The sequence below is a fragment of the Hyperolius riggenbachi genome, chromosome 7 (assembly GCF_040937935.1).
Source record: "Hyperolius riggenbachi isolate aHypRig1 chromosome 7, aHypRig1.pri, whole genome shotgun sequence".
In the NCBI taxonomy this organism is placed as follows: domain Eukaryota; kingdom Metazoa; phylum Chordata; class Amphibia; order Anura; family Hyperoliidae; genus Hyperolius; species Hyperolius riggenbachi.
Window position 1 is genome coordinate 214,854,109 of NC_090652.1, and position 23,237 is coordinate 214,877,345.

Consider the following 23,237-nt stretch of genomic DNA (forward strand, 5'->3'; position numbering starts at 1 on the left):
CACTTATAAAACACACTTGATTTTCATCAAAATATTAATGTATTTTGCATTTTAACACAACTTTTGACGTGTGTAGATGAGGTTATTTGTACTGTATCACTTATGGTAAAAAAAAAAGTAGTTTGAAGTCCTGGAAAAAATTACGCACCAAGAGTTTTTGACATAAAGATGGATGGAGAGTTTTATATGAAGATGCTGCTTTTTATGAAAAGAAAAATTCAAGGATACACAGAATGACAGTAAGAATTCACACTGTCTTCATTACTGACACCTAACTACTGATAAATCAGTAAGATCGCTCATGAAATGTGAACTCCTGCCTGAAAATGTGCATCTTTTTCAAAAAGCATGAAAGGTAGTGCTCACTTCCCAAACTAAGGGGCAGACACTGGGTAATTCTGCTTCTCCTGCCCTCAAGAAAATGCTGATTATATTGGAGAAAGTCAATAAAGCTGACTTACTGCAGCAAAGTCCTATGATTGTGACAAGTGTAGCTGTGTGGATCAGGTCATTTAAGCAAGGGGATCATCACGCATCTAATAGATGCCTGTATTAAATATCTGTAACCGGGTGCCCAAACGGTTAGTGGGTGTCCGATTGTCTAGGAATCAATGGTGGTTGTAGCACATTCTAGATGATCGGCTTCAACTAGTGGGCTTTTAGGCACCGAGGTTGGGAGGTCTGCTTAGGGCAATTGGGGGAGTGTGTTAGGCATTAGGTGGGGGGAGTTTCAGTTTAGGCACGGGTGGGGGGGGTGCATTCTTAGGGTGAGGCATTAGGGAGGATTAGGTAGGATTAGGTAGGAGGGTTTGGTTTAGGTACTTACAGGGGGGTTTGGGTTAAAGGGACACTTAAGTCAAACAAAAAAAATGAGTTTTACTCACCTAGGGCTTCCAATAGCCCCCTGCAGCTGTCCGGTGCCCTCGCCGTCTCCCTCCGATCCTCCTGGCCCCGCCAGCAGCCACTTCCTGTTTCGGTGACAGGAGCTGACAGGCTGGGGACGCGAGTGATTCTTCGCTTTCCCAGACACATTAGCACCCTCTATGCTGCTATATGGTATATGATATATGCTATAGCAGCATAGATGGTGCTATTGTGGCCAGGAACGCGAAGAATCACTCGCGTCCCCAGCCTGCCAGCTCCTGTCACCGAAACAGGAAGTGGCTGCCGGCGGGGCCAGGAGGATCGGAGGGAGACGGCAAGGGCACCGGACAGCTGCAGCGGGCTATTGGAAGCCCTAGGTGAGTAAAACTCATTTTTTTTTTGTTTGACTTAAGTATCCCTTTAAGCACTAAGTAGGAGTGATAGGTTTTGTCAGGGAGGTTAGGATTTGGCATTAGGTGCGGAGTTTGGTTTAGGCACTTAGACGAGAGGGTAGTACACTGTAAAATACTGGTAATTTAAATACCATTATTTTAGTGGCGGCAACACCCTGTGCCCGACTCAAGCAGTGCCGTCACAATATGCACCTGGACAAGGGCTTCCTTGGCTGGGTTGCCTGGTACATAGCTTTACAGAAGTGACAGGGAGAGATAACAGAGATACACTTACTGGAAGGTCCAAGAGAGGAGCAACACTGGCAAACAACTGAAGCACAAATGGCTTGCGATGCAACACATAGAACTGTCTGCAGCTAAACTCTATTGCTTGGCGAAGCTGTGGGTTACTTTCATAGTCTGCATAAACCTGAAGAAAAGAACAGTTATATCTGAATAATTATATCATTATTTATAATATACTGTATACATTTTTAGTACTTTAATGGTACTGTATGTTCATTTTTATGAATTTATTTTATCTCATAATTCACTTGCATTAAAGACACATGCAGTCTATTCTCTCTAACTAGCAGTAACACTCAAAATGCAGATAAATCATGTAGTACAGGTCAAAGACACCTCTTTCTGTCCACCACTTTTCTTCTATACACTATTTATATTTACCTATCATCTTGATTGCTATCCAAACCCTTTGGACAACATTACAGGGCTGAGGCTGTACAGACACGCCGCTAGCCTGCAGGCTAGCCACGTGTTCTGTTGCTATGGCTATGCAGGGGGCCCAAGAGGGCTGAAGGAACTTTGTGACTGAGATGTCGAGTGGCATCGAAGGCTGCTGTGCTTACGCTAGATGCTCAGCAGAGGTGTCTGTTATTGGACACCTCAGCCACGTTTCGTCTACTGTGCATATGAGGCTCTAGGTGTAGTTGAGGTTTAAGATATTTAAAAGGGTTTTTATACACGCTTATTCTTATCTTGCAAAACAACTTGAAGAGTAAATAAACATAGTCCTACAATTTTTGCTTGGAGAAGGGCAAACCCCAGCAGGAGTCACTAATGTAAAAGTGTGCCCGTGCTTTTATGGAGTACTGCAGTCGAGGTGCACTACTTTCATCTCTGTCTGATGTGTGCCGTGGGTGTGCCGTTCAGACAGACTATATGTAAGCATAGGGTGTTAACCCTTTCTGTGCTCCCAGCAAACCAGGAAGTAACTACACTGCAGCATCTCTGAAGGAGCTCTATAAGCTTTGGCAAGGGTATGTTTTTCTGTAAAGATTATTATGCTGTTGCTTATCTATTAGAGCACAACAGAGGAAGTCCTGGGTTTAGGTCTGCCTTTAGCTCACCTACAAAATAAGCGTATTCATATATATCTCCTTGCAATTATTCCTTCTTTACATCTTTTATCTTTACATCTTTTATGCTACAAACTCATCCATATTTACTTGCCTGGAGCATGGTAGGTAGAATCCATTGGTATCCACTCAGCGAGAAGAGATGATTGAAATGCACTGCAGTGTTAATACAGGTAGCAGCATACTGCCTTATGAGGGCGCTGTCCTCTGGGTGAAGAATCAGGGCTCCATTGAAGACATTAAGGAACAGCATTATCTCATCACCCCAGGGAAATTCACTTGGCATGCCCAAGAACATCTCCTCCAGAAGCTTTATCCATAGGCTCTTATGTAAGGTATCCAAGCCGAACAGCTCTTTGCCACCTAATAAGGATGCATTTGTCCCCAAACCATCATTAATGAGAAGTTCTAAGCATTGTAACATTACATAATCGTCCCTGAAGCTGTAAATATAATGGGTTACCTTGGGGGTCATTAAACAGTGAGAACTCTGCATCAATAGCACTTCTTGGAAATGACGGAAGACGTAAAAGATCTTCTTGCAACATTGATACATGAGATTGCTTATGAGCAGTAGGGATCTTCTGAGTTAGTGATATTAGAAATAATACTCTTCCGACTTCCTCAAGTTTTCTAGTAAATACCTGGTGAATATTCAAAGTATTGCAGATTACTTACACTGTACACGTCACAGGTTTACACAGAAATTCATTGAAAATCATCTATTCAACGCTCATTCGTTTATTGTCCTCAAAACAATTAATGAGTTTGTCACTTTGATCACATAAGAAATTGCACATACTTTTGTTTATTTCTTCAATTTATTTTTAGTAGTGAGTCATGTTGTAAATTAGCTTCCTTTTTATTGGAGGACCTTCATATCACTAACAATAAAAATCTACTACAACTTTTTCAAAATCCCTGCATTACAATACAAACTATCTGTCTACATCAGTGTTTCTCAACATTTTATTGGTATGTACCCCTTTTAAAACCCTGTACTCACCAAGTACCCCCTATCATAATAAACATTATCCCAAGTACCCCTTGACAAATATCTATTTAATCGTAGTACATTATAATTGGTGCTAAACAATTTCCAAGCATTTACTATTGCTTTTGATTAGCTAAAATACTAATTTAGTGTAGTTTAAATAAGATTTATCATTCTCTAAAACTCTAAATTTGTTGTTCTTGGTTAAGTATATCAAACCAGAGTACCCCCTGGAACCATCAGAAGTACCCCCTGGAATACGCATACCACATGTTGAGAACCTAGGGTCTACATAACATAAAGAGGTGGGACTTGTAGGATGTAGTATTAGAGTCTACACTCTATCCCCTATGCTATCAAGGCATTTTGTATTGACCTGAGAAAGCGGGTCTTGACCATGAAACTCGTTGTCAGATTGCTTTTTGAATAAACGTTTTTCTAGTTAAACTGGAGTCTTTTTCTTTTGGAGAGGTAAGCATTTGCCTCTCTTTTTATTTTTATTTTAAAGCATTAAAATAGAACACACATTGGGCGCCTACACCCTACCCATCACCAGTCAAACCTCCTTAGGAGTTAATAGCTTTGCAGTTTTTCTGGAAAGTCTATCATACTACAGGAGAGCGACCATCCAGTATCCAGAAGGACCTGGAGTACTGAGCAGGGGTGTTTAAAGGGACTCCGAGCAGTGCAGAAACTATGGAAAGATGCATATCATTTTAAAGCTCTCTTTCTCCTCTTTCCAATGATATATAAACCGCCGCCCTACGCCTTTTAGTTTTAGCTATTTTCGCGTGAACTGACAGCGTGAACTGACTTTCGCCATCTAATAGATGCCGTGTCAGTTCACCGCATCAGCAGAGCAGGGCTATAGTAAAATGTCCGAAGCCCTGCTCTGGAGACTTTGGGGGTTTCAGTTGCTGTCTGCAGAGGATCGTGGGAGGTGTGGGCCCCGGAACAGGAGCTCTGCTGCAGGTGAGTAAATGTTTTTTTTTTAATTTATATTTTTACGTTTATCTTCTGGCCAGGTCTGCTTCACGATTGAAGTGTTTTCTGGGCAAATCTGCCGACATGATTGCATGTATTTTCTGGGCAAATCTGCCGACATGATTGCATGTATTTTCTGGGCAAATCTGCTGACATGATTGCATGTATTTTCTGGGCAAATCTGCCGACATGATTGAACGTATTCTCTGGGCAAATCTGCCGACATGATTGCATGTATTTTCTGGGCAAATCTTCCGACATGATTGAACATATTCTCTGGGCAAATCTGCAGACATGATTGCATGTATTTTCTGGGCAAATCAGCCGACATGATTGAACGTATTCTCTGGGCAAATCTGGCGACATGATTGCATGTATTTTCTGGGCAAATTTGCCGACATGATTGAACGTATTCTCTGGGCAAATCTGCCGACATGATTGCATGTATTCTCTGGGCAAATCTGCCGACATGATTGCATGTATTTTCTGGGCAAATCTGCCGACATGATTGCATGTATTTTCTGGGCAAATCTGCCGACATGATTGAACGTATTCTCTGGGCAAATCTGCCGACATGATTGCATGTATTTTCTGGGCAAATCTGCCGACATGATTGCATGTATTTTCTGGGCAAATCTGCCGACATGATTGAACGTATTCTCTGGGCAAATCTGCCGACATGATTGCATGTATTTTCTGGGCAAATCTGCCGACATGATTGAACGTATTCTCTGGGCAAATCTGCACACATTACGTGTATTTTCTTGAGAAAACCTGGACAAGTATGTGAATTTTCTGGGGGAAGGGTCACCAAAACTTGGGTCCCCTGTCTTTGCGTTGCACTTTTAAAGGGAACCCGAGGTGAGAATAATAGTAAGGCTGCCATATTTATCTCCTTTTAAGCAATACCAGTTGCCTGGCTGCCGTGCTGGTCCTCTGCCTCTAATTCTTTCAACCATAGACCCTGAACAAGCATGCTTGTTTCTGGTGTGATTCAGTTCACTACTGCAGCCAAATAGATCAGCAGGGCTGGCAGGCAACTAGTATTGTTTAAAAGGAAATAAATATGGCAGCCTCCATATCACTCTCACCCCGGGTTCATGGTAAATTACAGTTAGCTCCGCCCTCATCCGGTCACAGCCACGCCCATTTTTTGTCTGTTATAACCCCCACCCGTTTTTTGCCCCTTTACTTTTTTTTTGGGGGGGGGGGGGGGGTTTGTCTTATAATACCCAGCACCGGGTGTCAGATACCCTAGGTACGCCACTGCCTGTTTATCTGTTGAGGAAAGGAAGATCAGGAGCCCAATAGTGCAGTATCGTTAAAGCCCTGGAGGTTCAATTGTGGATAATTGAATACTCACAAGGATGGGTTGCAGTTCTGCAAATACCGTATACGCGTGTGGGAAATTTTGACCGTTCCCGCTCAGTCACCCGGCTTGTTCTGTAATCGGGCGGTCGCTCTCCTCCTTTGGTCTCCTCCACTAGTGGAATAAATCCCAATATAGTAGAGATCGCCAGATCTGTGAGAGTTGTTGGGGTACTCGATAGGGTTTGTGGGAAGGTGCCCAAACTATATAAGTATTTGCTAAAAAATAATAAAATGAGGTTTCTTACCTCTATTGAAGACTCACTGGGATGGGTAACAGGTAGTCTTTATTAAAAAAAAAACGGTTATACTGTTGACAATACGTTTCACGGGACACAGCCCGCTTCCTCAGGTCAACTAAACAGAAAACCTTAAATTCTTGCTTTGCCATGTTATTCACTATACAATCACGTTTATCTCATCATGTCACATGTCGCCTTGGGTACACTTTAAGTCTGTATGGATGGGTGCACAGCTGCAGACAAGCACAGCTGCACAATAATTATTTTTCAATTTGAAAGTTCAGCTCCAAAGGTAATAATTATAATTTGCAACAATTAGTATGACTGCCACAAGAATTTGTGTTGCTTTATTTTTGGTGTGGTGTTGAGCTTTAAGATGAAGAACCATGATGTATCTCCTGCAATTGCACTGCTGTTAGTTGTGTCAGCCCTTATAGTATTCTAAGGGCAATCACACTGACCTACCTGCTTTTGGATCAGTTCTTGCCCTTTCTCAGGAGACATGTGCACCAGGTTCAGTTGTGGGGAAACCGATCTCCGAAATGGATAAATGTCACGTACATAGGTCTGTGAAATATAAAAACACAAATGTCACTGACACTGTAACAGCAGATTGTTTTTGAATTGCAAGTAAAAAGGATAGTAGCAATGCCCATTCCTCACCTGTCAACTCATTTTCCTCATTCTATGTGGAAAAAGATTTCTTATTACTATAAATATGACTAAAGGTAAAATAAACTAGCCATACTTAGAGCTTTAAAGAGAACCCCTGGGTGTTGTTAAACAATGTTACCTTGGTGTCTGCAGCTAAGTTATAAATGCAGTTGGATCTCAATTATCCTGCACAGGCAGGGATTGTCTGATGCTTGATGTGTGTTATTTGCAGTTGCTTGAGAGATCAATCAACAGGGAGCCTCATCATAACACTAAGCCATCTCCCCCCTTCCCGAGCAAATGCAGAGCAGTGTACAGCAGAAACCACTTACAAGAGCTCCAAGCACTGCTCCTCTTTACTTCCTATAGCTGCCTGCTGCTCTGCTGCATCCTCTCTGTATGGATCCTGATGGGTGCATGTGACCCGATGTGGGTCAGGTGACACATCGGGAGCTGCATTTGAAGTGTTCCTGTCCTGGGCAGGTGGTGTGCCCTGCTCTGCTTCTCTATGGCCGCAGATCTGAGGTCTGTAGCGTGGCAACAACGCCTTCCAGCAAAGCTCCCAGCCTAGCAAAATGCCCAGCAAAGTCCCCAGCCTATCATAGCTCCCAGAGCTCAGCAAAACCCCCAGCCCAGCAAAGCCCCCAGTGCCCAGCAAAGCCCCCAGCACCCAGAAAAGCTCCCAGCACTCAGCAAAATCCCCAGCCTAGCAAAGCTCCCAGTCCAGCAAAGCTCCCAGCACTCAGCAAAAACTCCAGGGCAGCAAAGCTCCCAGTACTCAGCAAAATCCTGAGCCTAGCAAAGCCCCCAGCCTAGCAAAGCCCCCAGTGCCCAGCAAAGCCCCCAGCACCCAGCAAAGCCCCCAGCCTAGCAAAGCCCCCAGTACCCAGAAAAGCTCCCAGCACTCAGCAAAAACTCCAGGGCAGCAAAGCTCCCTGCACTCAGCAAAATCCAGAGCCTAGCAAAGCCCCCAGCCCAACAAAACTCCCAGTGCCCAGCAAAGCTCCCAGCACTTAGCAAAGCCCCAGCCCAGCAAAGCTTCCAGTGCCCAGCAAAGCCCCCAGCGCCCAGTAAAACCCCCAGCCTAGCAAAGCCCCAAGACCAGCTAATCTCCCAGCACTCAGCAAAACTCCCAGCCCAGCATAGCTCCTAGCACTTAGCAAAACCCTTTGCCTAGCAAAGCCCCAGCCCAGCACCAGCAAAGCTCCCAGCAAAGCCCCCAGTCCAGCAAAGCCCCCAGCAAAGCCCCCAGCAAATTACCCAGCAAAACCCCCAGACCATCACACAGCAAACCGTCGAGCAAAGCCCCCATAAAATCACCCAGCCCAGCACCTAGTAAATTGCCCAGCAAAGCACCCAGCACATCCCATAGCAAATCGTCCAGCAAATTGCTCAGCAAAAACCCCATCCCAGCACCCAGCAAAGCCCCTAGCCCAGCACCCAGGGGAGCCCCCAGCCCAGCACCCAGGCAGCACCTTGCAAAGAAGGCAGCACCAAGCCCGGCACCTTGCAAAGTACCCAGCCCTCCCCAGCCAGCACTGGCTACCTAATACTGATATTTCTATTTTCTCTTTCTGGGGAACATGACTACTTAATTTATGCATGTGCCATGTGCTGTATGTGCCTGGCTATTTAATTTGTTCATTGTAAGGCACCTGGCAACTTAACTATTTTATGGCCACACCCCATGCCATGCCAGAGCTGGTCATATGCGCGCCGCATATGACCATCTCCCATGCCAGTGAATCCAGCACCTGCATAGCCCCCCTGCTGCCCTCATAAAAACATTTCTGCAGCAGCCCTGCATAGTCATGTCATGGGCAGTCCTCAGAAGAGCTCAGAATCTATTCCCGACCATAGTCATAGTCTAATGTCCTACCAAATTATTATGTATTTATATAGCAGTGACATCTGCGCATAATTTACAAAATACATGTGTATGTAAGTTCCGAATCAGGAGGCGTGTGGGCCCCAGGCTGAAACTTCCCTGGTGGGCCCTTAGTGTCTATTCCATCCCTGTCCCCACACACCTATGTTTTGCAGTCCCGCCAGTTACTGTGCTTGGGAAGCCAGGGGTGCCCTGAGGCTGCAGAGGTATGGCAATGATAGGTGCACAACACTTTGCTGGCCACTGTTTGGTAAGACTCTCCCTTTGTAAAGAAAAAAATGATCTTAATTTTCCTACAGTTGATCCAATCTCTGCTGATATCTGATGGCTGCTTCACAAATTAGAGGGTTATCTTCCTCTACAGTAACTTTGTTTATACTAAAAGGGCCACTATAGTAAAACACACAGGCCCAGTGTCCACTTCATTGAGACTCAAAGAGAGACTTGCCAGTGAAAGGGATGAATTTCTAGTGAAAAGAACTGCTGCTGTGAAAATAAAAACATATCGCAGGAAATGTGTTTGTTATTAGAGTTTAGTGTGATTTGGGAGCCGCTCCATATCATGGGATGCCACGGCGCCTTGCACCTCCAGTGTGACACAGGAATTTTGGAGGGCATTTGACATCCTGCCTGACTTGCCACCCGTGGAGATAACCCGGGCTGGCACTGCACTTCCCTGTGTCTCTCTTCCATTACTCTCAATAGTGCTACCACGGACTCTCTGCTTCGGAAAAACAACCATATCTGGTCATAGCGGACTAAGGCTGCTTGGGTCCTTTCGATCCTGACATTGATGACTGCTGGACAATGCCGCTGAAAAGCTTATTTAAATGTGACTGGCTATGTGTGCATTCTGTTTTGCTTCATGAGCTGTTTATGTTGCAATTTTGAAATTGAGAGAGCAATCAGCGACATATATGGATTTCAAGTATCCATCTAACCACACCGGCTCCCCTTACCTTTACAATTGATTGGACAATTTCCTCTATCCCTAGTGGCCAGTAGGATGGTGCACCTGAGTGTGTTGTGAATATGCTGGGTGTATGGCGGGGTGGCCATCCCATGTGCTTTTAATGAATATAGTTTTATAAAATTAATATGATTGTATTCAATAAAGTGAATTTATACTTTTGATAGAAACTTGTGGTAGCCCTGGTCATAATTTTTGGTCCCCGGCGATGACGTCAGGCCAACCTGGAGGTCGGCCTGTACTGCGCATGCGCAAGTGGCGCTGTCAATCACCGCCACGTGGACCGGAGCGTACTGCACAGGCGCAGTAGTTCTGCGCCTGCTCAGTACGCTCTGGTCCACGTGGCGGTGATTGACAGCACCGCTCGCGCAGGCGCAGTACAGGCCGACTTCCAGGTCAGCCTGACGTCATCGCCGGGGACCAGGAGGCAGAGGAGGCCAACAGCTGCGGGCAGAGCTGCGGCGAGGGCCATGCTGGGAGCTTGGGGCTGGACGAAGCCCCGGGTAAGTAGCACTTATTCTGCTTAATAATGCCTGATAACTCCTTTAAAACAGAAGGTACAGTACTTGTGATAATTCAGCTTTAAATGAACATTTGTGGCTACCCACAATGCACCGCTACTGAATATGCAAATTATCTCTTTATGCCCCTGTAGCCAGGCTTACATCCAGAACCGCTGGTATCTAGCAAGCCTGTAGCTTTAAATTTTGCAGAGCCACATCAACCCTACATGTAGACAGTTTTGATGTAAGGATCCCTCCTGTAGCGTATTCTGTCCGTTGCAGTGCAGCTGCAAACGGACAGTTCTGGCTTATCTGCTTGCATTCGGTTGTGCATTCGCAATAAGTCTCATTGTCATTTGCAATCGCTCTGCAGTTCTGGGCAGCTCAGGATGCTGTCATCATTCCACCAATTGCTTATTGCAGCTGAGCTGCAACCGGATAGCCCTGGATTTCCTGCATGCATGTTGTTACATAATACTGCATGAATTTCTTATGGGAGTCCTTTGCATTCACAGCTAGCAAATGGTAATCAAGCCAGCTCAGGTTTGAGTGATTACCATTCAGCTGTGTGGAAAGTTGCATGCTTGCATCCATTGGCTGATGCCGGTTTAAAAGTCTGCCTCCCATTTTAGACCCTGCCCGTCATAGCGGTCAGTACGCTAGTCTGCTGGGCACCTTGTTACTCTGTATAGTTCTGTTATCGTAGTTTAATGTGACCTTATTACTTGTGCTTTAGCTAGTTTCTTGATAAATATATATGCAGACTTGCTAATATATATTTATCCGTTAGTTGAGCCATTTGTTATTTTTCTGTATTATTGTGTATTGCCTTGTTCCATGCTGGATGGACGTTCGCTGCATCCGCGGTGTGTCAGTGAAGTCCATTATCCTGATAGCTTGGATTCTGCCATCACCACGTTGGTGACTGGTAGTATTCCTGCTACTCTAGTTTCTGGGAACGTAACTATAGGCTGCGGTTGCTATTAGTTACGTTCTATCCTGTAGTCTTGCCTGGGTGGATGCTTGCTGGTGACTGTTGTTAGCCTGCTTACTCTGCTTCTGTGGACATGACTGTTAGCTGCGGTTGCTACTAGTTACGCTCAAATCTCTAGTCCTGTCTTGTACCTGTCTGAATGCTTGCTATCGCTAAGGCAGCGCAACATCGCACTGCGCTGCCATTGTGTTTTATTTGTAGCGATATCAGAAGCCCAGAGCTGCAGTTGCTCTGGGCAGTCTGTGTAGCCTCTTCCATTATTCAGCTGCCAGCCTTGTTGCCCTGGGTGGTCAAAGTATGACCCCCAAGCATTACATTTGATCACTCCAAGCTGCTTGGTTACAGCCTTCCCTGCTGATAACTGTTAACTGTTATTTGTATATATTTGTGTCTTGCTACAGATCAGTGTAGCTGCCTAAACCTTTCACTCACCTTATTGTAATGAGTCAGATTCCATCGCTTGTCCATAAGAAAGTAATTGGCTGACTGTGAATCGGCTATGTTGAAAAATTCCAGACATTCCTGACATGATATAAGAGAGAAAATGAAGTGAGTAATTCTTCCAGTGAAAGTTAACCTCAAATATGTGTCCCTGTCAGTGACATAATTAAACCGTGTGGAAGCTCAGTGTGATATAGTAGAATCTAGTTATAGTAAACTAAGCATTGCCTTCCCTATGAAGTCAATAATTCAGTAACATTATTAAACTCTCCAGCATCCACTCTTCTCCATTATGGACCATAAGGTAGCATACTGCCAGTAATAACTGATGCTGTGAATGGCATGATGACTAAGTGGCAACAACTCTCCTCTTGCAATAGTAGAGTCATCAGATTATATCTGAAAATTACCATATCTGCAAGGAGTTTATATGTTCTACCTGTGTTTGCATTGTTCTCCTCTCGGCACCCTAATTCCACAAGCAGCTTGCCCCTATATTATGCTCCCCACAATCTGCAATTCAAAAAGTATTTTCTTGCTGGTGGCTTAAAGTGTATCTAAAAAAAAAATTATACATACCTGGGGCGTCCTCCAGCACCCTTTAGGCTGATCGGTCCATTGCCATCTACCTAGGCCACCTGGATCCTCTGTTAGGTGGACCGTTAATTACGCCAGTTGGTGCAGGGGCAGTCTGGCCGTACACACTTCCCCATCCCACTCCTGTGGCCAAGAGTGTCCTGCGCCTGCAGTAGTACTGGAAAGACGGCAAAGGACCAATCAGCCTGAAGGGTGCTGGAGGAAACTCCAGGTATGTGTACATTTTATCTTTCAGGTGGTCTCTGGTTTCCTTTAAAATGCATTTTATTGATAAGGTATAAAAATATCACATGGGAGAAAACACAGGAGAAAAAGTGGATTGCTTACGACACCTTGTGCATTGCTGATTGGCTTTAGGTAGATCATATAGCTTTGCATATGATTTGTGAACTGAAAAGAGCACTAAAACTCTTCTCATTTGATTCACATACTCCAAAGTTGTACCTGGAACGAATTACCCCCATCCATAATCCACATTCAGCTGCGCTCATAAAAATGGTGTTGTATAGTGACTGAGAAATAGTATTCACTACCTGTTTAATGTTGCTGATGTTTTACTCACCTTCAGGAGTGCCTCAAACTGAGTGTCCTCATGAACCGGAAGCTGAGTGGGGATATCACACTCATTCTGACCATGAACCACCAAAGTCTTTGTACCTAAAACACCAACAGAAATAAAGAAGAAAATACATAAATCACTCATCCTGCTGTAGATATCAATGATAAGTATCCCTCACATAAATCACTCATCCAGTGGTAGATATCAATGATAAGTATCCCTCACATAAATCACTCATCCAGTGGTAGATATCAATGATAAGTATCCCTCACATAAATCACTCAACCAGTGGTAGATATCAATGATAAGTATCCCTCACATAAATCACTCATCCAGTGGTAGATATCAGTGATAAGTATCCCTCACATAAATCACTCATCCAGTGGTAGATAACAATGATAAGTATCCCTCACATAAATCACTCATCCAGTGGTAGATATCAATGATAAGTATCCCTCACATAAATCACTCAACCAGTGGTAGATATCAATGATAAGTATCCCTCACATAAATCACTCAACCAGTGGTAGATATCAATGATAAGTATCCCTCACATAAATCACTCATCCAGTGGTAGATATCAATGATAAGTATCCCTCACATAAATCACTCAACCAGTCGTAGATATCAATGATAAGTATCCCTCACATAAATCACTCATCCAGTGGTAGATATCAGTGATAAGTATCCCTCACATAAATCACTCATCCAGTGGTAGATATCAGTGATAAATATCCTTCACATAAATCACTCATCCAGTGGTAGATATCAGTGATAAGTATCCCTCACATAAATCACTCATCCAGCGGTAGATATCAGTGATAAGTATCCCTCACATAAATCACTCATCCAGTGGTAGATATCAGTGATAAGTATCCCTCACATAAATCACTCATCCAGTGGTAGATATCAATGATAAGTATCCCTCACATAAATCACTCATCCAGTGGTAGATATCAGTGATAAGTATCCCTCACATAAATCACTCATCCAGCGGTAGATATCAGTGATAAGTATCCCTCACATAAATCACTCATTCAGTGGTAGATATCAATGATAAGTATCCCTCACATAAATCACTCAAAGAGTGGTAGATATCAATGATAAGTATCCCTCACATAAATCACTCATCCAGTGGTAGATATCAATGATAAGTATCCCTCACATAAATCACTCAACCAGTGGTAGATATCAATGATAAGTATCCCTCACATAAATCACTCATCCAGTGGTAGATAACAATGATAAGTATCCCTCACATATATCACTCATTCAGTGGTAGATATCAATGATAAGTATCCCTCACATAAATCACTCAAAGAGTGGTAGATATCAATGATAAGTATCCCTCACATAAATCACTCATCCAGTGGTAGATATCAGTGATAAGTATCCCTCACATAAATCACTCATCCAGTGGTAGATAACAATGATAAGTATCCCTCACATAAATCACTCAACCAGTGGTAGATATCAGTGATAAGTATCCCTCACATAAATCACTCATCCAGTGGTAGATATCAATGATAAGTATCCCTCACATAAATCACTCATCCAGTGGTAGATATCAATGATAAGTATCCCTCACATAAACCACTCATCCGGTGGTAGATATCAGTGATAAGTATCCCTCACATAAATCACTCATCCAGTGGTAGATATCAATGATAAGTATCCCTCACATAAATCACTCATCCAGTGGTAGATATCAGTGATAAGTATCCCTCACATAAATCACTCATCCAGTGGTAGATATCAATGATAAGTATCCCTCACATAAACCACTCATCCGGTGGTAGATATCAGTGATAAGTATCCCTCACATAAATCACTCATCCAGTGGTAGATATCAATGATAAGTATCCCTCACATAAATCACTCATCCAGTGGTAGATATCAGTGATAAGTATCCCTCACATAAATCACTCATCCAGTGGTAGATATCAATGATAAGTATCCCTCACATAAATCACTCATCCAGTGGTAGATAACAATGATAAGTATCCCTCACATAAATCACTCATCCAGTGGTAGATATCAGTGATAAATATCCTTCACATAAATCACTCATCCAGTGGTAGATATCAGTGATAAGTATCCCTCACATAAATCACTCATCCAGCGGTAGATATCAGTGATAAGTATCCCTCACACAAATCACTCATCCAGTGGTAGATATCAGTGATAAGTATCCCTCACATAAATCACTCATCCAGTGGTAGATATCAATAAGTATCCCTCACATAAATCACTCATCCAGTGGTAGATATCAGTGATAAGTATCCCTCACATAAATCACTCATCCAGCGGTAGATATCAGTGATAAGTATCCCTCACATAAATCACTCATCCAGCGGTAGATATCAGTGATAAGTATCCCTCACATAAATCACTCAACCAGTGGTAGATATCAATGATAAGTATCCCTCACATAAATCACTCATCCAGCGGTAGATATCAGTGATAAGTATCCCTCACATAAATCACTCAACCAGTCGTAGATATCAATGATAAGTATCCCTCACATAAATCACTCATCCAGCGGTAGATATCAGTGATAAGTATCCCTCACATAAATCACTCATCCAGTGGTAGATATCAGTGATAAGTATCCCTCACATAAATCACTCATCCAGTGGTAGATATCAATGATAAGTATCCCTCACCTGGCATTGATGCTGTCACTAGAAGCTTCACCTCACACTGCTCTTTCTTCATTGTTTGCTTCAAGTCTTTAAAAAAGAGACCTTCCACGTACCCCACCACTTCCCACAAGAAGGTAAGAGTTGCAGATATGGCATCCATGCCCCACTCGCATGGTGTACGGACAAAGTACATGATCAGACCCACCTGAGAAAAGCCAGTCATTTATAGGCAAACATATCATTGCTATTCATCAGTCACCAGCACATGATGCATGTACGGCCAGCTAACATGCGCAGGTAGCACATGGCAATATTACCATTGCTACTGCCAGCAGTGTATCACACATTACCCTAAGAGTGCAACCTGCAGTACATGATTAAGGTGAGAATTACTATGGTAACGCATTACCGAAGCAACGCTCGCATTAATCATGTACTGCGGGTACACTGCTGGCAGGAGTAACGGTAATATTGCCCTGTGCTGCCTGCGCATGGCAATATTACCGGCAGTTAGTGCATCTAACTTAATTTTAATAAGGCGCACAAATTACAAATGACTACATAGCAAATAGAAAATATAACAAACTGATTGGAAGAGCGTGCTTCCCATTTTAGCTTACAGGCTAGGAGGTAAGGAAGGACAGAATGGCAGGAATGGGTTATTCAGGAAATACAGTAAATCCCAAGTATGTAAATCACACAATCTCTAATATTTCATAATCTCAATAAAACTCAGTACAACTCATCTAAATGTAAACTTGCAGTAGCCTGAGAGCTGAGATCTCTCCATAGTTTTTCTCTCCCCCCTTTATTGTCTGGTGTTCACGCAGTTCCATACACATATAGGGGATTTATTAGACACAGGTGAAGAGGAGTAAAGGGTGTAGACACACATTCTTGTGACTGAATCTAAAAAGATGCTATAAAAATAAGGATTGGGTTTAGGTAATCTGCACTTCAAAATGATAGTATATTTTAAAAAAAATGCGTAACAATGATAGGTTATTGGAGTCAATTGGAAAGCAATATGGTGCTATTTCTGCAACCAGAGATATACTTTTAAGTTATTCAGGAACAATGTATTTTGAGTGAATTTTACTTGCAGTTAGGCATGTAAGAAAAATTTATGTTTTTTATTTAATATTAATGTGAGATTTATCTCATGTGCAAGCTTGTCCAATAACATTACAACCACTATACTGCTGAATAACCAGGCAACCCCTATACTGCTGACAGGACTATGCCTAGAATAGGGGACCTACTGTACATGCAAGCAGCACCTTTTTCTGTTTATTATCCACCCCCATGACTGGGTGGCAGGGCTCAGTATGGCTTGTTTTACGTATGCAGTTGTTTTAAAATGATTGTCGCTTCTCCCCGCCCCTCTGTCTTCTTTCACTGAGAGGGGTGGGGGAGAGGCGGAGATCCACGCAGAGATTGACGCGACTGGAGGCAGAGCTACAGCGCTAAGCATTGCCTCCCCGGGCAGCAAAATCCATGACCTGGAAAGTTGTGGTATTTTGCCCCGGTATTTAGGGGGTTTAATTACCTTGTTCTGCCGCTACAATGCAGTGTTTTAGCTAGGCTGATACTGCTTTACATAAATGTCTGATAAAAAGTGGATTTTTCTTGCATAATTTGGTACAAAATTACTGTAAAACATTTGTCATTGATACTTCATTTTAGAGAATCATTTAAACAGGGTTAAAAAAAGTTAAGGCAACACAGAAAGCCAAATGAATCATCTGAAGGAGAGATAAGCCATGAGAAACGTTTTGTGTCTCAAGACCATAATTCCATAATGCATCTAATGATTCTGTGTATTCTCTCCTTATGTTTTTGTATTAAAACCAATAACAGACAGAAATACGTTTCAGAGTACATAAAACAACACCTCTTGAACTCACCAGATAGTTGAACAATATATGTGAGGTTTGTGCAGGAAAATCTCCAATATTTAGAAGCAACTTTCTCAACATGTAGATGAGTTCATCCTGAAACAATCATACAAAACAGAATCACAAAATAATCCAGAATATGCCGAATTGTCAGCTTCTCCATTATTTTGCAGTCACCAAGTTTTGCTAATGCAGAGACGGTGTAATGCTTTCAGTTTAGTGAATAGCAAACATAATCCGAGCGCACCCCTAGTAGCTGCAGCTCTCAAGTGCTTTGAGTTGAACAGGAGAAAAGCGCTATACAAATGTTAGGATTATTATTATTAATCTGCTGCAGTAGCCTGGCTTTCCAAATGATGTCACACCGATGGAATCACTGATTCTGATTTAATTACAGAAAGTGTCCAGTAATTTCATGCAACAGTCAGTTGGAAGTATTTTTATGACTGCCTTGTGCAGCAATAATGGTGCACAGGGTCGGACTGGGCCACAGTAGTACAGTTTTTTCCCTCGGTGGGCCCCCCCTCCATATCTCTGGTGGGCCCCCCCCCCTCCTTGTCTGACAGAGCTCCAATTGCTGCCTGCAGCACAAAAATTCTCTTCTCAGTGCTGTAATCACTCATGCTGAGAGCAGTGGCGTAGCTAAGGAGCTGTAGGCCTCAATGCAAATTTTACAATGGGCCCCCCCAAGCACTCTATACAAAACAATCGATACGACGCACCAAAACCTGCCAATGGCAACTACAGTGTCAGAGGAACAAGAAGGGGATGGAAAATAGCTTGTTAATGATTACCACTGTTCAAAGTATCTATAGAAGTGATTATTATGAGCAAAGGACCAATAGAGAGCTAATACTGTAGTTGAGGGAGGGCCCTTCGGGGCCCCTTTGGCCAAAACGCTCTGATGCGGTTGCAACCTCTGCGGTCGCAACCTCTACAAAGTAGGACATTACTTTATATTGAAGTAGGGGACCCTATGCAAAGTTTTGCTGGACAGCAGTGTCTATGAATTACAATGCTGCTAACATCATGTACATTTGGCCCTGTTCATAATACATCATGACCACACCCACCTTCCGGTGCATGGTCACACCCTTTTTTCACCGCAATCATGGGATGTGTGGGCCCCAGGTTGAAATTTCTTTGGTGGGCCCCCAGTGTCCCAGTCCGACCCTGATGGTACATACTCTGTACAAAGTGAACAAAGCCCCAATTTCTCACTCACTTCACATATGACTACAGCAGAACTAGTGTGTGTAGGTAGTGTGTGCCCAGCACTGCTCGAAATCCTTAAGTGATTTTTTTTTTTGCACCGTTCTACAGATGCTTGTCCTTTCATGCATTAGTTTAGTACAACTAGCTACCTAAGCAACGTGTCACAATGTGCAGCTTATACATACAGTATAGTTCTTAAAATATATGTAAGTGAAATCTCTGCTTTTACTTTCAGTTGTAAACAGGTCCTCTTTTATCTGAATGGGAATGCTTTGGTGACTTATATTTTGTGTACACAAGGGACCACTCATACCACCGTGACTGCCGATAGTAGTTGGTAATTAATAAGTCAGCTGCCATTTTGTTTTGTATATCATCAGATATGAAACAACGTTACCTGTCGGTTGCTGATGGTGAGCTTTTCCAGGAAGTGTCGTAGGACAGTGGATGGATCTTCAATCAAACAGTTCCAGAGTACTTGCTGGGCTACTGCACTTACTACAGGAGGAAAAACAAGAGAACGGAACAGAAAGGAAGCTATGCATTCAGTGATACAAAATACATTTCTACAAGCTGCTCTACCACTGACCAATAAAAGTGTGAGACAACCTTACCCACATCACTGTTCTGTTCTGTGCAAGCCATTTATTTCCTATGTGTCCAGATCACTTGCCAGTCTGACGTGCGGTTAACAGATCACAGATATGTAAGTAATGCTGTCACACACAGTGATGGGTAGCAGAGTGGGGGAGGAAGAGGTAGTATGGCAAAAATCCAGATTGGCAGACAGAAGATAATACTACTGGTGTAGTGGTAGTGGAGATTGGATGTAAGGTGCTAGTAATGGAATAGAGAAGCTGTCAGACCATCAAGCATCAGCTACTTGCTTTATAAAACTTTTAACCTATTGTTAGGGACAAGAGTTTAAGTTTAGCATACATTAACCTTTCTTTTGTAATGTATGCAAATAAATGTATAAATACCTGGTAAATTCTCCAGTGCAAAAAGAAGCTCTGCACAGCACACTCCCACTCCTCCCTGCCTGCTCCTTTATAGTGTCACATTAGCATGGCAATGAGTGGCACGCCAAACGTTGCCACAGTGACACGTCACTATGAAGGAGGAGGCCGGGAACAATGGTAGTGTGCCTTGCAGGGCTTCCTTCTGCATGCTACTAAATGCTAGCATGGCATTAGAGGATCGACTAGGTAACTGTAGATTTTTATGTATACATGAAATGTAATATTAAGTGTATACTCTTGTACCTAACACCAGGTACCAAAATGCTATAAAGTTAGTTTTATCTCACTTTAAAGGGAACCTGAAATGAGAGGGATATGAAGGCTGCCATATTTTTTTTAAACAATATCAGTTGCCTGACAGACCTAATGACCTCTTTGGCGTATGTAGTGACTGAATCACAAACCTGGAACAAACATGCAGCTAATTCAGTCAGACGTCAGTCAGAGCACCTGATATGCATGCTTGTTCAGGGTCTATGGCTAAAAATATTAGAAGCAGAGGATCAGCAGGACGGCCAGGCAATGTGCATTGTTTAAATGGAAATAAATATGGCAGCCTTCATATACCTCTCAGTTGAAGCACACCTGAAGTAGGAGGGATTTATTTCCTTTTAAATAATACCAGCTGTCTGGTAATCCTGTGCAAGCCATATAAACTGTTTACAGCACTAGGGCCCTGTATAGTCTCTAGCACACCATGGTGTGGACATTCAATAACAAATAAAGCTGGGCAATAGCAGAGACCACATCAATTGCTTGAAGAACTGAGGCCCTCTAGATACGTCTTGATACATCTAATCTGGACTATTTAAATCTCCCTTTGGACGTAAGAGCAAAATGGTGGCCAAGTGGCTAACAACCAACCTCTCAACTTGCATCTTGCAAGTAAAGAACATTACATCACTATAGAGTTTTCATGTTCTTCCTGTGTCTGTATGTTTACTCTAGGAACTTTCATTTATTTCCACACGTCAAAAACATATTAGTAGGTTAAATGGCTTCCCCCAAATTAGGGGTGTAACTAAAAATACCCCCCCGGCAAAACATTGATGGGGCCCCTTAATGTTCATAACCCTTCCTTTGCCTCTTTTTGGTAACACTCACAGCTTGGGGGGGGGGGGGGGGGGAGTGGGCTCATAAATCAAGCATACTCATTAGGATCTTCACACCCATAACATGTGTAGCCACAAAAACATCTCACCTGAAGTATCAGAGAGAGGAAAGGTTAGCCCCTGCCCCAAATTACACTGTGGTTGTGGCATAGACTTTGAGCTCTGGTCAGGGACAGTTAGGGACATGAACTGATGTTCTTGCAAGTACTGTATCAAATATGTATTAATTTATAATAATATGTAATCATAGTGTCAATAATAATAAAAATAGGCTACCTTTATATACACAAGACAAAGTATACAAGAATATGTAAACCAAAATTTAACAAAATGAGTTTGATCTTCACCTGCCACACCATCTTCACGGACATCTCCATCTTCCATGAGGTGAACAATTGGCAGGACAGCAGCACAGATACATGCAGGGAACACAGGCTGTGGTGGCTGAGACACATGATGATTTGCATTGTGCTCTGTAGCATGCTCCTCATCTGACAGAAAGGGAACAGGAGAATCAATTAGTACTTTGTCCTACTTAGACAACATCTGGCACTAGCAATGGTAGAGACTGACCTTCAGCACTGACAGCAGAGCGTATCGACCACACAGAGCCACGGCGGAAAGAGTAGTTACGGTGAGAAGTGCTTGAAGTGCAGGACGGACTTACTGATAGACGCCGGGAATTCAGGTTGGTGGCTTCTTCTACTGGCAATCAAAATTAAAGAGGTGAAACCTGCCCTATCCAACCCACCATTACAGCAGAATGCACAGTGTATAGCTCACAGTGAATTCTCCTAACAGGTGCGATAAACCATTTTTGCCGTAATAACTAATTGACAATCATGCATCTTAAGTCTTAAGACTATACAAAGGCCCTCATTTTCTAAAGAAATGCTGGTACAGTACATAATCAGCGATTCTGACACACAGGTTGCTAGCAGGCCCGGATTTACATCACAGGATCCTATAGGCACAGATGTCTTGCACCCTATACGTTGCCATCTACGAATCTACGAACCTCCGCCGAACTGCACTGCAAGTGTGCTGGCTAGCGCAGCTTTCAATTCTACCTTACTTCCCTTTTCAGTCATAGCTACAGGTGTTGCTTAGCATAAGGTAGCCAGAGGTACCCTCAGTATTAAGTAGCTAGTGGTGCTGAAGGGAGATCTCGTCCTCAGTGGTATGCCGAAAGCTGAGTAAGTAACCTCTCATTTACACTCTGCTCGGGACTCTGCATAGGTAAAGAGGGAGTGGGCACTAGGGGAGAGAAGTGAGACGACTTTCCATCATCAGGCGCCTGTAGGCACGTGCCTACAGTGCCATATGGTAAATCTGGCCCTGGTTGCTAGCAAGGTTAAAAACAATGCAATATATCTTCGTTCCACTTCTCCTTTAGCAAATCCCCTCCACAGTATTTACATTTGTCTGTGTGTACAGTATTTATTGGTAGACCACATGCATGAGGCACACCTTCCTCCTCCTGCTCTGAGTTAGGAGAGCAGGTCGGTTCATAGCAAGCCTCCTGCGTGACTGGTATGGCAGTGATCAGACTGGCCTCTCTGCCGAGCCTCTTCTTCTCTTCTTCCTGCTGGAGGTTTTTGAGAATATGTTCAGCTCGCTGGTGGGATCGGGACACAGCTCGTGCAGAGAAAGATTTCTAAAGTTAAAAATGGGAAGAGTGCAATGCATTATAAAATATTTAACAATGATTAGGTTGATCACCCAGAAGAGAAATTATGGAAAAGCTTATGATCAATTTGATCATGCGGCAGATTTTTAAGTCTTTGATTGGCTGGTTGTGCCAACTTGCTGTTTTAGGTTATGCATGGAGCAGAAATGATATGTGATCATGAGTGGCCAGTCAGAGACTTACAAATCTATTACATGGTCAAACTGATCACATCTTTTTCCATAATTTTGCTTATATGTGATCATCTCTAATGCTGATCATAGACCAATGAATACGTAATAACATAATAAGAAGTCGTTCTCTATATAAAATCGAGAATGATTCTTTATAAAATAATTTAATCATCCACATATCTTACATATAGTAGATCACTGCAAGTAAGTCAGCTACTTACAGATTGGTCCTCACTAATTGGATCTTGTACACTTCCACTACTCTGTGGAACCCAGGGTGGATCAAACATTGGTACTGAAGGCATGCCCAAGATGGGAGAGGGTAATGTGAAGTTTATGCTTGGAGGAGGGATCTGTAAATTTAAATGAACACTATTTAAAACATTTCTGATACCATAAGTTAATCTAACTGCTCCCCAGACTCCTGTTATAATTCAAACCTTATAGATCTGTTGGGCTCCTTCCTCCATTCTTGGCCAGACCTGGTACCGAAACCTCCAGAGGGTATGGAACTTCAGAATAGCATTCAGCCTTTGGCCTGTTTCTGGGTGTTGGAATTCAGATGTTAACATTTCAGAGACAGCATCTGGTACCTTTACAGCACACAGCAGGAACATGGCAGCTGCAAGAAGCAAGAGGTGTTGTATTAACCA

At 43.0% G+C, this 23,237-nt stretch overlaps 1 protein-coding gene and 1 long non-coding RNA gene across 23 annotated transcripts in view; one reads left to right on the forward strand and one right to left on the reverse strand.

Annotated features, from left to right (window-relative positions):
* LOC137524826 (uncharacterized) overlaps positions 1-19,191 on the forward strand; it is a 56,905-nt gene extending 37,714 nt beyond the window's left edge. The window contains exon 3 of the long non-coding RNA XR_011022782.1: positions 18,968-19,191. This is a non-coding gene — a long non-coding RNA (uncharacterized lncRNA). The remainder of the gene's footprint in view (positions 1-18,967) is intronic.
* The window catches only part of UNC80 (unc-80 homolog, NALCN channel complex subunit), a 261,092-nt gene that overhangs the window by 84,477 nt on the left and 153,378 nt on the right, over positions 1-23,237 (reverse strand). For 20 of the 22 annotated variants that reach the window (XM_068245196.1, XM_068245188.1, XM_068245180.1 and 17 more), the window contains 14 exons: positions 23,025-23,206; positions 22,806-22,937; positions 22,192-22,378; positions 21,295-21,426; positions 21,069-21,212; positions 18,985-19,085; positions 17,382-17,468; positions 15,496-15,679; positions 12,833-12,927; positions 11,665-11,754; positions 6,689-6,790; positions 3,099-3,279; positions 2,730-2,998; positions 1,552-1,686 (listed from right to left, as the gene is read on the reverse strand). In XM_068245196.1, the coding sequence (XP_068101297.1) occupies positions 1,552-1,686; positions 2,730-2,998; positions 3,099-3,279; positions 6,689-6,790; positions 11,665-11,754; positions 12,833-12,927; positions 15,496-15,679; positions 17,382-17,468; positions 18,985-19,085; positions 21,069-21,212; positions 21,295-21,426; positions 22,192-22,378; positions 22,806-22,937; positions 23,025-23,206 (2,021 nt within the window). The remainder of the gene's footprint in view (positions 1-1,551; positions 1,687-2,729; positions 2,999-3,098; positions 3,280-6,688; positions 6,791-11,664; positions 11,755-12,832; positions 12,928-15,495; positions 15,680-17,381; positions 17,469-18,984; positions 19,086-21,068; positions 21,213-21,294; positions 21,427-22,191; positions 22,379-22,805; positions 22,938-23,024; positions 23,207-23,237) is intronic. The other 2 variants (XM_068245184.1, XM_068245175.1) reach the window with 2 other exon arrangements.